Source organism: Hyaloscypha bicolor (genome assembly GCF_002865645.1).
Source record: "Hyaloscypha bicolor E unplaced genomic scaffold K444scaffold_118, whole genome shotgun sequence".
Lineage (NCBI taxonomy): Eukaryota > Fungi > Ascomycota > Leotiomycetes > Helotiales > Hyaloscyphaceae > Hyaloscypha > Hyaloscypha bicolor.
In genome coordinates, this window is record NW_020194620.1 from 62,974 (window position 1) to 74,650 (window position 11,677).

General features: G+C 50.1%; 3 protein-coding genes across 3 annotated transcripts; 2 read left to right on the forward strand and 1 right to left on the reverse strand.

Moving 5' to 3' along the window:
• Positions 1-1,269: 1,269 nt before the first annotated feature.
• Positions 1,270-6,785, forward strand: K444DRAFT_594449 (putative ABC transporter CDR4). The gene is made up of 8 exons (XM_024878353.1): positions 1,270-1,956; positions 2,021-2,346; positions 2,450-3,216; positions 3,279-3,776; positions 3,825-3,933; positions 3,981-5,285; positions 5,336-6,130; positions 6,196-6,785. Exons 1-8 carry the CDS (start codon positions 1,547-1,549, stop codon positions 6,639-6,641), a joined length of 4,656 nt encoding a protein of 1,551 aa, XP_024733023.1. The 5' UTR covers positions 1,270-1,546; the 3' UTR covers positions 6,642-6,785.
• Positions 6,786-9,291: 2,506 nt separating this feature from the next.
• K444DRAFT_615916 (uncharacterized protein) lies at positions 9,292-10,634 on the forward strand. The gene is made up of 3 exons (XM_024880823.1): positions 9,292-9,374; positions 9,435-10,487; positions 10,533-10,634. Exon 2 carries the CDS (start codon positions 9,554-9,556, stop codon positions 10,373-10,375), a length of 822 nt encoding a protein of 273 aa, XP_024733024.1. The 5' UTR covers positions 9,292-9,374; positions 9,435-9,553; the 3' UTR covers positions 10,376-10,487; positions 10,533-10,634.
• A 56-nt stretch (positions 10,635-10,690) lies between these two features.
• K444DRAFT_54564 (uncharacterized protein) lies at positions 10,691-11,669 on the reverse strand. Its single transcript, XM_024876150.1, has 3 exons — positions 11,435-11,669; positions 11,162-11,384; positions 10,691-11,101 (listed from the first exon to the last, which is right to left on the reverse strand). Exons 1-3 carry the CDS (start codon positions 11,566-11,568, stop codon positions 10,925-10,927), a joined length of 534 nt encoding a protein of 177 aa, XP_024733025.1. The 5' UTR covers positions 11,569-11,669; the 3' UTR covers positions 10,691-10,924.
• Between the last annotated feature and the right edge of the window lie 8 nt (positions 11,670-11,677).

Below are 11,677 nucleotides of genomic sequence, written 5' to 3' on the forward strand. Positions count from 1 at the left end.
TATCACGCAAAGTTTAACTGTACAGGCTCGGCAACGATTACTAATATCGCACAATTAATTGCAATCGATACAGAATCATAAGGGTATCAATTATTTAGCGAGTAGGTCCGGCCCTATAGGGGAAGGTTATCGCTAGGAGTTTTGCGATTGCTTACAATTTCTATAAATAAACGATGATTAATCGATGGCCTAATAATCATTGTCCTGGAACTTTAACGCATTTAGTTGCGCGATACTGTACCAGATTTGCATATCAAACAAAAGTTGATAAGTAGCGGAAACGAAGGGGATCCGAGCCTTTCGGGGTTTCCTTGTAACGCGCATCGTATGTCAGTGGCGTCACCAGAGACTCTCAAGATTCTTTCTTTCAGAGCCTCGACAACTTAGCGTTTACTCGACCGAATGCCCGGATAGCACGATCTCTAGCCAAGCATAAAAATCGGAGATAAAAATGCAAACCGTTTGGCCTGTGGTCCGCTAGGTCCGGCGGAGGAAACATTTTGGTGGGGGTTCGAGGGGCTGAGCTTTGGCAACTGGGAGTCTATTTTGACTGCGTTTACGACGAAAACGATCCGTCAACCACAACAGCGTCATTGGTCTCGACCGGCTCGGCACTCGCAGTTAGATTCCGGCGCAGGTGAGGCAAGGCAAGACCCCCCCCCCTTTTATTTTCCGGCTATCGTGAGTGGAGGCACCCCTGTGCAGATCCTACTACCATTGCCAACCTCTTCTCTTTGCGCTCGTCTCTCCCTTCCACCTTCACTCGGCCGAACTGTGCCATTGGTTCTTGAGAAGGCCTCCTTCGGGCATCCTAGCTTGGCACAACTTGATGAATAATTATGTATGTAAGACGCCCGGCCTGTCCGAATTCTGGATTCTGAATTGCTGCAAGCAGGGTTGCTGACACGGGGCGGACGACTACCGACCCACCGACCATCCGCTGAGGGGCGGAGGGGCGAGAGGGAATACCTCCCGATCGTCCTCCTGGACACATGCGATGAGACCCGAGAGCGAAGGATCAATGGCTATTACGGCTGCAATAGGTAAAAGTTTAGCACGCGCAGGCTGGGGGTTCTCTCCGGATGAAGGCGCATATACGATGCCGAAAGGTCGCACATAACCTTAAGTACCGAAAGGTCGTACATGCATCTCGCTGACTCATGGCCAAATGAGCCAATCAATTATCTTCACATGCGTGGAATGCGTTAACTCCAGATCGGGAGATCTGCTCGCACGGGGTGTATTTTCTTTCACCTCCGAGTTCGAACACTAAGGTTAAGGCTAGCCTTTGCCTTTGCCTTTATAAGAGGAATGTTCCGCGCGATGACCTCAACGGCGGGGCACGACTACACTAAACATCGCGCAACTTCTACAAAAACAATTAAACAGTGCAATATTCCCACATATGAACAACATAAATTGAGTCGAAGGGACCGTACTCGCGAGTGGCTCTTCTCACCCGATCTGGAGGCACACAGTCAGGTGCCCACGCCCACCTCCTCACGTCAACGATACTCGAACTGACGAGCATTCGGGTTCACATACAATGGCGTCAACCGGAGAACGCGAGTTCCAGCCCATCCGGACGGAGAACATTCTCAACTCCCAACCCTCACGAGAGTCCCCCAATGATGCCGAGAATGTATATCGACCCAGCATGATTCCCTCTCACAGCTCAACAGATGTCGAGGAGAAAGATGGGCTTGAGAGGACACAGACTAGCCGCACGAGCAGATCGGCTCAGGAACGACGTCAGTTTGAACCCATCAGATCTGGGGACCGGGAAGAGTTGAACAGAATTGCGTCTTCGTTTGCGGGCTCGGTTGCACTTCAGAGGACAATGACCGTGCAGTCTTCTGGCCTCGAAAGAAAGGATACACTGGCGGGGATTCAACTTGGTGATGCGGTGCTTGATCCTTCGTCTCCTGAGTTTGATGTCTACAAATGGTCTCGGATGTGAGTGAAAGGATCAGTTGCCATCAAGCAGCGATCGCGAACACCAAAACTGACAATCATCCAGGCTCATGAGATTGATGGACCAAAACGAAGTCATCCAACGACGAGCCGGGATAATCTGGAAGAACCTGAAGGTCTGTGGATCCGGATCAGCAATCAATCTTCAAAAGAACGTGGGATCGCTCCTCCTGTCACCGCTTCGCTTGAGAGAATTCTTCAGTAAAGGCCCAGAGAAGACTATTCTGAACGAGTTTGACGGTGTCCTGAAATCAGGAGAAATGCTTGTGGTTCTTGGAAGACCAGGGAGTGGCTGCTCGACTCTTTTGAAAACTCTCATGGGGGAGCTTCATGGGCTGGATATGAAGCCACACTCTGAGATTCATTATAATGGTATACTTTTCCTCACCTTATTGCTGAAGTTCAATATCGAGAGATTCTGGGATTTGCTACGGCATCTCATCCATGATATGACATTATACTAAATGACCTCCAGGTATCACCCAAAACCAGATGTTGAAGCAATTCAAAGGCGAAATAGTCTACAACCAAGAAGTCGACAAGCATTTCCCCCATCTCACAGTCGGCGAGACCCTCGAATTCGCCGCTCGTGTTCGGACCCCACAGCAACGTCTCATCGAAGGCGTCAGCCGAGAAAACTGGGCCAAGCACATGGCGAAAGTAGTAATGGCCGTCTATGGTCTCTCTCACACCTATAACACCAAAGTTGGCAACGATTTCGTCCGAGGTGTGTCTGGAGGAGAGCGAAAACGTATCAGCATTGCAGAGATGGCACTCGCTGGCTCGCCCATTGCTTCCTGGGACAACTCCACCAGAGGTCTGGATGCTGCCACTGCGCTGGAGTTCACGAGAGCGTTAAGAATGTCTGCGAATCTCGCTGGATCGGTGCATCTAGTTGCTATCTACCAAGCTTCGCAGGCCATCTATGACGAATTCGACAAGGCGGTGGTATTGTACGAGGGACGACAGATCTATTTCGGACCCTGCGATCAAGCGAGGCAGTATTTCATTGACATGGGCTGGGAATGTCCTCCTCGACAGACAACGGGAGATTTCCTCACTTCTGTCACCAATCCTACGGAGAGAAAAGTTCGTGAGGGTTTCGAGAACAAGGTCCCTAGAACTGCGGACGAGTTTGAAAAATATTGGAAAGCATCACAGCATCGTAAAGCGCTGATGGAAGAGATTAAAGATCACGAGGAAGAATTTCCCATGGGCGGGCAAACTCTGGCTAATTTCCAGGTAAGCCATTTTTCTCCCGTTTTTGGATTATCTGTCAGAGTCCAACACTGACCCCCGAAAAGGCAAGCAGAAAAGGCATGCAAGCAAACCATGTCCGACCCGATTCTCCATACACGGTCAGCATTCCTATGCAAGTCAAGTACTGCACACAACGCGCATATCAACGCCTCTGGAACGACAAAACATCGACGGTTACTACCATAGTAGGCCAGATCGTTATGGCACTGATCATTGGATCAATCTTCTATGGCACCCGAAATGATACCTCGAGTTTCTTCCAAAAGGGAGGCGTTCTCTTCTTCGCTGTTCTCTTGAACGCTTTGATTGCCATCTCCGAAATCAACACGTTGTACAGTCAGCGTCCTATTGTTGAGAAACAGGCTTCTTATGCCTTCTACCATCCCTTCACCGAAGCTATGGCCGGTATTGTAGTGGACATTCCGGTGAAATTTTCCATTGCTACTTGCTTTAATATTATCTTGTACTTCCTTGCTGGGTTGAGGCGAGAACCTTCGCAATTCTTCATCTTCTTCCTGTTCAACTTTGTAGCAATTCTCACTGTAAGTCTGTTCTGACTGGAAGCGGGAATGAAAACTCACGTTCATCAGATGTCTCAAATCTATCGGAGTATTGCCGCATCAACCAAGACGGTATCTCAAGCTCTTGCTATCGCTGGCGTTACAACCTTGGCGATCGTCATCTATACCGGCTTCGTTAGTGAGTATCAATTACTATGTTACCCCTCTACTGCTGATCTCCGAAAGTCCCCCGCCCTCTGATGCACCCATGGTTCAAATGGATCTCGTGGATCAACCCCGTTGCCTATGCCTTCGAAGGTCTCTTCGTCAATGAACTCCACGGCCAACGCTTCACCTGCTCCATCCTCGTCCCCTCTGGCGGCGCCTACAGCCTCACGGGCAACAACTTCGTCTGTGCCGTGGCCGGTGCGGTCGTAGGGCAGACCACTGTATCCGGAGACGATTACCTTGAATCCCAATTTCAGTATTCGTACGCGCACATCTGGCGTAATCTGGGTTTCATGTTCGCATTCATGATTTTCTTCCTGTTCGTATACCTTTTCGCTACGGAGTTCAACTCCGCAACCAGCAGTACGGCAGAAGTCCTCGTCTTCAGACGTGGCCATGTCCCAAAGCATTTAGAACAAGCTGAGAAAGCCGCGAAGCACGATGAAGAAGCTCCAGTAGCTGGCGCCGGGTCTGGTAGCGCCGGAAAAGACGATGCGCAGCAAGAGAAAGAACAGGGAGAGAAGGTCAATGTGTTGTCTCCCCAGACTGATGTCTTTACCTGGAAAGATGTCTGCTACGACATCAAGATCAAAGGCGAGCCTCGCCGGCTGTTGGATAATGTTTCTGGGTGGGTTAAGCCTGGTACGCTGACGGCGCTTATGGGCGTTTCCGGTGCGGGAAAGACGACCCTCCTCGATGTTCTTGCGCAGAGGGTGTCGATGGGTGTTGTTACTGGTGATATGCTGGTTTCTGGAAAGCCATTGGATCAATCGTTTCAGAGAAAGACCGGCTACGTACAGCAACAAGATCTCCACTTGGAAACTACGACGGTTCGGGAGGCACTACGATTCTCGGCCATGCTTCGTCAACCCAAGACTGTCTCGAAGCAGGAAAAGTATAATTTTGTTGAAGATGTCATCAAGATGTTGAATATGCAGGACTTCGCTGAAGCCGTGGTGGGTGTTCCTGGAGAAGGTCTCAATGTCGAGCAACGAAAATTGCTTACCATCGGTGTGGAACTTGCTGCCAAGCCTGCTCTCCTCTTGTTCTTGGACGAGCCGACTTCCGGTCTGGATTCACAGTCATCATGGGCAATCGTCTCCTTCCTCCGAAAGCTAGCGGACAACGGGCAAGCTGTTCTCGCAACCATCCATCAGCCGAGCGCAATCTTGTTTCAGGAATTTGATCGACTGCTCTTTTTGGCCAAGGGCGGAAAGACGGTCTATTTTGGCGATATTGGAAAGAACTCTGAGACACTGCTAAACTATTTCTCGTCAAATGGAGCAGATAAGTGTGGCGACGATGACAATCCCGCCGAGTACAGTAAGCTCTACACATTTTTCCGACTCTATAATCATCACTAACACCCGCAGTGTTGACAATGGTTGGCGCCGGAGCCTCCGGAAAATCTACAAAAGACTGGCATGAAGTCTGGAAGAGCAGCAACGAAGCAAAAGAAGCGCAAAACGAGCTCGCACGCATAAAATCCGAGATGGGCTCTCAATCCAGCGAAGAGAACGAGGGCACACACTCCGAGTTCGCCATGCCCTTCACTGCCCAGCTGTGGGAAGTGACTATTCGAGTCTTCCAGCAGTACTGGCGGACGCCGGGATACATTTACAGCAAGCTGCTCCTCGGTGTCGCCTCCGCGCTATTTATTGGGTTCAGTTTCTTCCATGCAGATGCTACGCAACAGGGATTGCAAGATGTGATCTTCTCGATCTTCATGATTACAACCATCTTCACGACCCTGGTGCAGCAAATCATGCCCCGCTTCATCCTACAGCGTGATCTCTACGAAGTGCGGGAACGGCCATCGAAAGCATATAGCTGGAAAGCCTTCCTCATCGCCAACATAGTCGTCGAAATCCCCTACCAGATCTTGCTTGGAGTGTTGGTCTTCGCGTCATACTTCTACCCCATCTACACAAAAGGAGGGATCCCACCGAGTGTTAGACAAGGCTTGATCTTGTTGCTGATTGTGCAGTTCTTCGTGTTCGCGAGCACGTTTGCGCATATGCTCATCTCTGCCCTGCCAGACTCGGAAACGGCGGGCAACATTGCAACACTCATGTTCTCCCTGACATTGACATTCAACGGTGTCTTCCAGCCGCCGTACGCATTGCCCGGATTTTGGATCTTCATGTATAGGGTCTCGCCTTTGACTTGTAAGTCTCCTATGTCTATCCCCTTCCCAATCCTAAAATTGCATGTGCTGATCGTGGGAATGTAGACCTCGTCTCAGCAATCGCTTCTACAGGCCTCAGTGGGCGCCCAGTAATATGCGCCGAAAACGAACTCGCAATAATGCAGCCCCCCACGGGAACCTCCTGTGGCACCTACCTCACTCCCTACGCGCAACTCGGCGGCGGACGAATCTACAATCCCGATGCCATGGCCGACTGCCAGTACTGCACAGCCAGTAATGCTGATCAGTTCCTGCAATCTGTGGCGATAAGTTACGGCACGCGGTGGAGAGACTATGGCATCGGGTTTGCGTATATTGCGTTCAACATCTTCATGGCTGTCTTCCTGTACTACATAATTAGAGTGCGGAAGGGCTCTGGTAAGTCTATAGCGGAAAAGTTGAGCCCAATTTTGGGACTTTTCAAGAAGGATCCAAAGAAAGAAAATAAGGGGAGTGAGAAGAAGAAAGCGCCGCAAGATAAGGCGCAGTAGATTTCTGCCTGATTTGAAGGGTGTTCTTTTGGATTAGGAAAAGGTGGGCTTGCATTTGTGTATAAGGTTAAGCGAGGAGTTATATCTTGAATTGTTTATGGAATTGCGATCTATTCCATATAGAATAATAATAACTTAAAGGACTTTAACTTACCCTTTGCAACTAATGCCACTATTTCCGAGCAATGAGTCTTGCGTTTTTAACAACTATTTTCCGGGCTTAAGACGTAGCGTAGGAGGGTGAATAGCCCGCATTTTTACGTAGAGGTGAATCTCCCCCGTGAATATGTAACTCAAATATTATTCAGACAGCCCAGTGCTTCGACTGAATAAAAGGAGAACATTACGAATGCCAAAATAATGCAAATGAATAATATGGAACACCACAAACGGAGCTTAAAGATACAACGGGGATAGTTTGAAGTATAAATTGCATCGGTTGGGGTTGCCCTGTTTCCCCATTCCACCCTCCCCACGCATAGAAGTCAACCCGGATCAAACAGCCACAAAATCAAGTTCGAGAATTGTTCAGGAAACAATACCTGCAACGGGGAACTATCTCAATCAACGCAATGTGTCAAATACAATCCACACTCTATAGGGCATGCCGCCATCGTTATCGACGCAGGAATGGAGTATTGCGTTGTGCGAGGGCAAGACGTACGGGGCATAAATGCCGACCTCTTGAACCTGTGGACGTATTTCTGGAAGGCCTATGTCCGATGTGTCAAATGCGTCGGCAGAACGACAATATCTACGACGATGGATATGTAGGTTTCTAAGATACTGACTAGGAAGGAAGGAGAAGAGAAGTGGAGAGCGGGCTGGGTTAAGGTGTGAGAATTACGGAATATCGGTCGTTGAGCTAGGGGGTAGAGAATGATGAAATAAAGAACGTTGAGCTATCAACTACTTTGTTTTGACTGACATAGTGCCGCTCAGATCCTGCCCTGTCACACAATCACGTGCAATACTATCTGGGAACAATTAGAAATAGAGCCTCTGTTCTACGCCTCACCCATCGAGAGCTATAAATACTCTCAGTTCTCTCTTGATTCATAGCCACTTCAACACTCCCAGTTACAACTTCTACGATCGCCCGAAGCCTTCTACCAGTACATCTTCTCAATATTGTGCCCGCACACTTCCCACAATGGCTCTTTTTCGTAGCCCTGTCAATCAACTGTAGTATACTCGTACAATACTCTTCCATAGTTATAAGAATATGTTCGTACTGAAACGCTCTTGCGCCGGTGTTGCCCAGGCCGGACACAACCAAACAACACCGAAAACATTAGGAACAGGATGTGCTTGCACGTCCCTGATACAAGTTAAATTTTGCCCTATTCGGCAACCGATCAATCAGGCCTAAAATTCCTCATCATACTTGTTGTCATCCCTCTATATTATGGACTCCGCAACTCTCACAATCCTTCATTGTGCTTTCAAATCGCCCCATCCAAGGATGACAGCACCACACTCGGAGACTGACTTCGGTGAGTTGTGCGACCTGCTTGCAACGACATTCCGCGAATTTTTTGCAAAAACTTCAGCAGGTGCTTGATATTTGGAGTCGAAGCTTCAGGCCGCCCAAGGTACGATAAAAATGCACTAAATCTTCTCTTCAATTCAGAAGGCTCTGGAAAAGATTGATAACCCATGGCTTCCAAATGGAAGGATGGATCAGGCCGTGCAAGCTTATATTAATGGAGGATATAAAGAACGCTACATTGAACACATCTTTTACGAATAGGGAGGGAAAAGTGGACTGCTTGTGCAGCAATTGGGCACCAAAAATCAGAATGCTGTTTTTGCGCAGAATACATGCGCTTCCTTTGGCATTGAGGGGCTGGCAGGGTAATGTAGACGTGGAGAGATCACTCTCGTTATTTAAGCTTGGATTAATAGCGTCGACAAATTGAGAAGTAACTTTTTTATTCCGTCTGCACTATCTCCATGACTGACTTTCCTAGCTGAATTCAATCCAGTGGAAGCGCCCCCTCAACTTGATAGATTCGCTGAGGGTAAGGGGAAGCCCGAGAAGAGTTGGTCAGGGCAACCAACCTCCTCCTAGTAATAGGGTACGACTTGGTAAACTGTGACAGGTCTTGGTGCTCCGCTAATGGCTAACTAACTATCCTGCAAAGAATCCATCTATTCCTCTTATACAAAGCGCAACTCAGCCAAGCAGTACGACCCCGACGAACACAAGAGAAACAGTGATCCACCTTCCCGCAACAGCAGAGCCGGGCCCCCGCCCTGCAACTATAGTACTTCTTCACAGCCTTCCTCACTCCGTCCAAGCTTTCCAAACTATCATTCAATTTCTCTTGCTTTGCATGCGACGCTTATATACTCCGCAGCTTGAGGAAGTCCAAAAGCAGAATGTCGACCATTTCGCACTCAGCCTTGTCAACTCATCACCACTCCGGTCTCCGACCTCAGTGAACCTTCTGCGGTTCCGACGCCTTGATTCTGGAAAACTCGGCTCAAGAGTGTGCGAGACGTTGGGGGGCGATATTACAACTTGCATCGCCGGGGAGGATCTACCAGAACGAGTTACCTGCAACAAGTTGACCACGCCCAAGGCTGCGGCTCCAAACACAGGGAAGGACGCACCGTATTTCCAGTTTCTGTAAGTAATTATACCCGCTGTACCGGATATTCTATCTGACAATGCTGTAGATTCCTGAGCTCCCTACGAAATGAAAGAGGTTCTGACTGGCAGTCAGTCTTCGAGCCTCGGAAGCTAATGGTCAGTATAGGATGCACAACAGATCAAGTAAACATTACTTCAAGCACTCTCCTTGCAATTTGCATTAAGCTTGGCGTACATTTGGATTTTTTAGACGCCGTGTTGAGGCCCAGCATCTGGTCCAAGCAGTCCGGTGGATGTTTCCACACATATAACGATGAAGGCGAAGTCGAGGCTATCAGTGAGTCGTTTTATCGTCGATGTTTCCTCACTAACCATTCTAGATGGTTTCTACCATTACTTCAACGAATGGCACCGCATCTACGCAAACCCATCGCAGAGCAACTACGCAGCGGGCTGTGTCTTCCAAGACACCCTCGCACGCTCCCGCTCCGTCCAGGGCCTCCACGGATCCGTGTCTCTCGACATCGGCTACATGGGGTCCGTCGGCTACGTGGCCCAGCGCAGCGCAGACAGCCAGGTGATCCGGGCCAACGCCCCCAAGCTGGTGCCCATCGAGACGGACGAGTTCCTCGAGATCCTCGACCACTACTGCGACCCGGCCCTGCCGCCCCTCGACGAGACGCACAGCCAGCTGCTCATCGGCGCCCGCACCGCCGGGGACTACACGGCGCGCGGCGAGGAGCCCGTGCCGGCGACGCTGCGGCCGCTCTTCGCGGGCTTCAACAACAACAACTCGCGGCACCACCAGGACACCACCAGACGCGCCGCCCGCGCCGATGTCGCGGAGGAGGCCGATCCCTCGCTGCTGTTCCAGCAGGCGGGCAGCGCGGAGGAGCGTCGCGCCGTCGTGACGGTAGCCCTGAGAGCCAAGGTGGCGCGGGCGCTGGGTGTCACCGTGGAGGACATGGATGCGGAGAAGACGTTGGCAGACTACGGCACCGACTCGCTCATGGCTGTCGAGCTACGGAGCTGGATGCGTAAGGACTTTGGGGCCAACGTTATGGTATTTGATATGATGGGTGGGAAGTCGATTAAGGCTGTGGGTGAATTGGTTGTTGCGAAGGCGGGGGCTTGAGGCGGCTCCCTTCTATGCTTCCCCCGCCAGCTTGCCTTCGCCTCTTCGGCTTATATTTTTTCATCTAGCGTACACAACTCTCAATTCTGACCACTAACGGAAGAATGACGAACTTGCAAGTTAGCTTAGATGTCGGTTTTATTGGAGAGGGGCATACCTAATAACTAGAACTTACGGTGATTCTTGTAAACAATAACCTAACAGCCAGACCACAAACAATTTTATAACGCCGTCATGATTGAATTAACGCCATGGTACTTAGAACCCTCCCACTGTACTTTAAATAACTCTTCATTTTTGAAAACACATATAAAGCAGTGTGAAAGTTATCTGTGGGTTGGGAGTGGAGATTGTTGGATCAAGGCTGGCGCTGATATCGACTCAATTGAACGGCAGCCTCTTGGCAAGGTTGGCATTTCTAACCGTCGCACTTGCTCCGCAGGCACTTCCGCCATTGGGAATCCCGACGCCGCTGTGTTCGTATGGATTGGAATAGTATTCTTCTGGGTGAGGCCTTGACTCGCAGACGGATTCTCAGCCAGTCGGCGTCTACGGCCCAAAGCACAACACGAATGCATCGGCGAGAAAAAGAGCCACGGCTGCAGATCCAACGCCAATGCCCACCACTACGCCAGGGCTGATCACGTGGTCGCCGCCGCTGCCAGCTCCAACGGTGGCTGATATCGAGGCAATTGTTGTCGTTGAGGTTGGGGTAGGTGTTGGGGCCTTGTTGCTAAAAGGTCAATGACTGAATAGGGCAAGAGTATAGAGAAGTATGTAACTTACAGGTATTAAAGATTGAAAGTCAGTAGATTGGTATCTTATCTGGACGCTAAGGGCATTCGCAGCACCTTCAAGTGCGGTGGTTGGCCCTGTAGACACATGTGCTGTTCCCGAGGCAAAGACAGCGGTCGGAAAAACATCTCCAGAGCCGAAGGCTGATTGGCAACCAAAAGTATATTGCCAAGGATACGCCCCCAAGTTCGGCAGGCTATTGTATGCATAGGGCCTGTGCCACCGTCAGCTCAGTTTGCAGGACACGGCTTCTACAGAACGAACGTCGGACAACACGTCACTACCGTTTCGGAAAGCGTCCCTATCAAGTCTAAGCTGTGGCATGCAGTCGTGTACCCTACAGGACAGATTCCTGGGGAGTAATAGTTGATGCTGGAGAACTGGAAGGTCTCAGGCATGCAACCTGATGTCGACAGGGGCCGGGGGCCCGCGAAGTAAAAGCCACGGTCGGCGGCGACACTACTATATGCGGTACATAGTAGAGAAGGATACGAGACAACTGGTAGA

What these genes read in the sequence shown, in the direction of transcription:
- K444DRAFT_594449 (XM_024878353.1), top strand. Translation starts at nt 1,547, where the DNA reads ATGGCGTCAACCGGAGAACGCGAGTTCCAGCCCATCCGGACGGAGAAC. An exon ending in CATCTATACCGGCTTCGTTA is followed by an intron (nt 3,934 to 3,980) that starts GTGAGTATCAAT and finishes GATCTCCGAAAG; the next exon opens with TCCCCCGCCCTCTGATGCAC. An exon ending in TAGGGTCTCGCCTTTGACTT is followed by an intron (nt 6,131 to 6,195) that starts GTAAGTCTCCTA and finishes GTGGGAATGTAG; the next exon opens with ACCTCGTCTCAGCAATCGCT.
- K444DRAFT_615916 (XM_024880823.1), top strand. Translation starts at nt 9,554, where the DNA reads ATGAAGGCGAAGTCGAGGCTATCAGTGAGTCGTTTTATCGTCGATGTT.
- K444DRAFT_54564 (XM_024876150.1), bottom strand. Translation starts at nt 11,568, where the DNA reads ATGCCTGAGACCTTCCAGTTCTCCAGCATCAACTATTACTCCCCAGGA. An exon ending in GTAGTGACGTGTTGTCCGAC is followed by an intron (nt 11,385 to 11,434) that starts GTTCGTTCTGTA and finishes ACGGTGGCACAG; the next exon opens with GCCCTATGCATACAATAGCC. An exon ending in ACTTTCAATCTTTAATACCT is followed by an intron (nt 11,102 to 11,161) that starts GTAAGTTACATA and finishes TTTAGCAACAAG; the next exon opens with GCCCCAACACCTACCCCAAC.